Here is a 1,686-nt window from a genome sequence, read left to right on the forward strand (position 1 = left end):
TTTGAGGGTTTGTGACCCGCTTACATGCAGAGAAAGCTACCTAACAGACAAGGGGACGGGTAATAACCAGAAAGGCATGACATGGGACCTTTAAGATTTTTGCATTTTCTTAGGCTTGATAGGATAAAAGAAAAGACATAAAATACCTACCGAATAATTTATCTTTAGTATAAAGTTAAACCTTGTGGCTGTTTCTCTCCCTCTCGCCCCACTACCTACCCACCTGAGCTGAGTGCCTCCAGCTGTGGCTCCACTGCTTCAGCGCCCTCTGCGCCTCCTCCAGCTCCTGCTTCAGACGAGGGGTTTCTGCACACGGCCCTGAAGACAGCAGCGTGGGGGGGGTCCCCGGAGAGCCCCGCCCCGAGGGGAAGTGCTCCCAGATATTACTGCTCATACCATTCAGACCTGCAGGCAGAAGGGATAGAAATGTAGATTAACTTTTCACTTCAAAACCTAAAAGAGGACATGTTCTGCTCAGGCGTTCCCTTGGGGTTGCAGGAGAAGACTAAATAAAATACAAGACATTTATATTTCCACCAACCTAACGAGCTGTGCGACGGTCCCAGGAAGGTGCTCTCTGATTGGCTGGGCTGTGAGAGGGGCGTGGAGAAGAAAGGCGAAGAGTGCGTCCTGATTGGTGGAGAAGGCGAAGGCGAGCTAAAAGGGGCGGAGCTGCTAAAGGATCCCGGGATATTTACTGGAGCTGAACTCTGGAACTGGCTACCTCCTGGAGAAAAGAGACAAACAATAATGAGTTGTGTTTCTCAAAGGTTGGAGTTGTTAATAGAAACAATCAGTTTTAATTGACTAGCAGCAGCTAAAAATATGTAGAAAGGAGAAAAGCATATCAGAAAGATGAAGGTGTTCTGGGAAGAGGTACGAGGATAAAGAAGATCATCTCAAAGCAGATTTGACTGGATCCAGAAGAGCATGAATATAGTGAGCGAACATTTTGGCGCTTTTCCACTGCAGGGCCTCGCACGGCTTGGTTCGGTATGGTTAGGCCTCGGTAGGCCAGGCTCACTTTATGCTGCGTTTCCATTACAGTTTAGTAACAGGGGTAGTAACTATAGTAACCCAGTGTAGGCGGGGCGTTCGGCGGGCGGAACGACGCTGCGTAAAACTGCCGTGACGTCATCTTCAATGCGAACCACAAAACCAAAATCAGCCGTTAGCTCTTAGCACTCAGAGCTCACAGCTCCTCATATCTGTTCAGAAACTAGACCAAAGTTAAACAAGTCCAAACCACAGACTGTCTGTGTCATGGAGAATACAGTCGCTGGTTTATTTCTGTCTGTAGGCCGTTGTTGTGAGTGTGGAGGGTCGGAGCATATACTGCGTTAGCTTAGCCGATCTCCATTCAGAAAACACACATTTTAAAAGGTGTTTCGCCTGCCGTCTGTCTGCAGACTTGTCAAAGCATTAATTCATGGTTTTTACTAACCGGTATCAGTATGTTGTTACTTCGGCATCATTTTGAAACGTGTATTACAATTAAATCACGGTCAAATGTGTTCATCTTGTTGTAGTTGTAGCCCTTGCCAGCGATTCTCTCTGACCAATCAGCAGTCGAGAGTGTTTACGTCACTAGTTTAGTATATTCAGCCCGGTTGTTGGAGGGCCAGAAAAAAGGTGGAAAAGTACACGTTAGCCTAAACCAGCCCTACTGGAAACGCAACAACCGTG

The 1,686-nt window shown here is 47.2% G+C and overlaps 1 protein-coding gene across 1 annotated transcript; it reads right to left on the reverse strand.

The window, feature by feature from the left end:
- Positions 1–211: 211 nt before the first annotated feature.
- LOC104943691 (RING finger protein unkempt homolog) lies at positions 212–763 on the reverse strand (the record flags this gene model as incomplete). The annotated part of the gene is made up of 2 exons (XM_010769147.1): positions 212–405; positions 542–763. Coding segments are annotated over 2 exons (416 nt in total), but the record flags the coding sequence as incomplete, so codon positions are not given.
- Between the last annotated feature and the right edge of the window lie 923 nt (positions 764–1,686).

Source organism: Notothenia coriiceps, unplaced genomic scaffold (assembly GCF_000735185.1).
Source record: "Notothenia coriiceps isolate Sejong01 unplaced genomic scaffold, NC01 NC01_scaffold00006579, whole genome shotgun sequence".
NCBI lineage: Eukaryota > Metazoa > Chordata > Actinopteri > Perciformes > Nototheniidae > Notothenia > Notothenia coriiceps.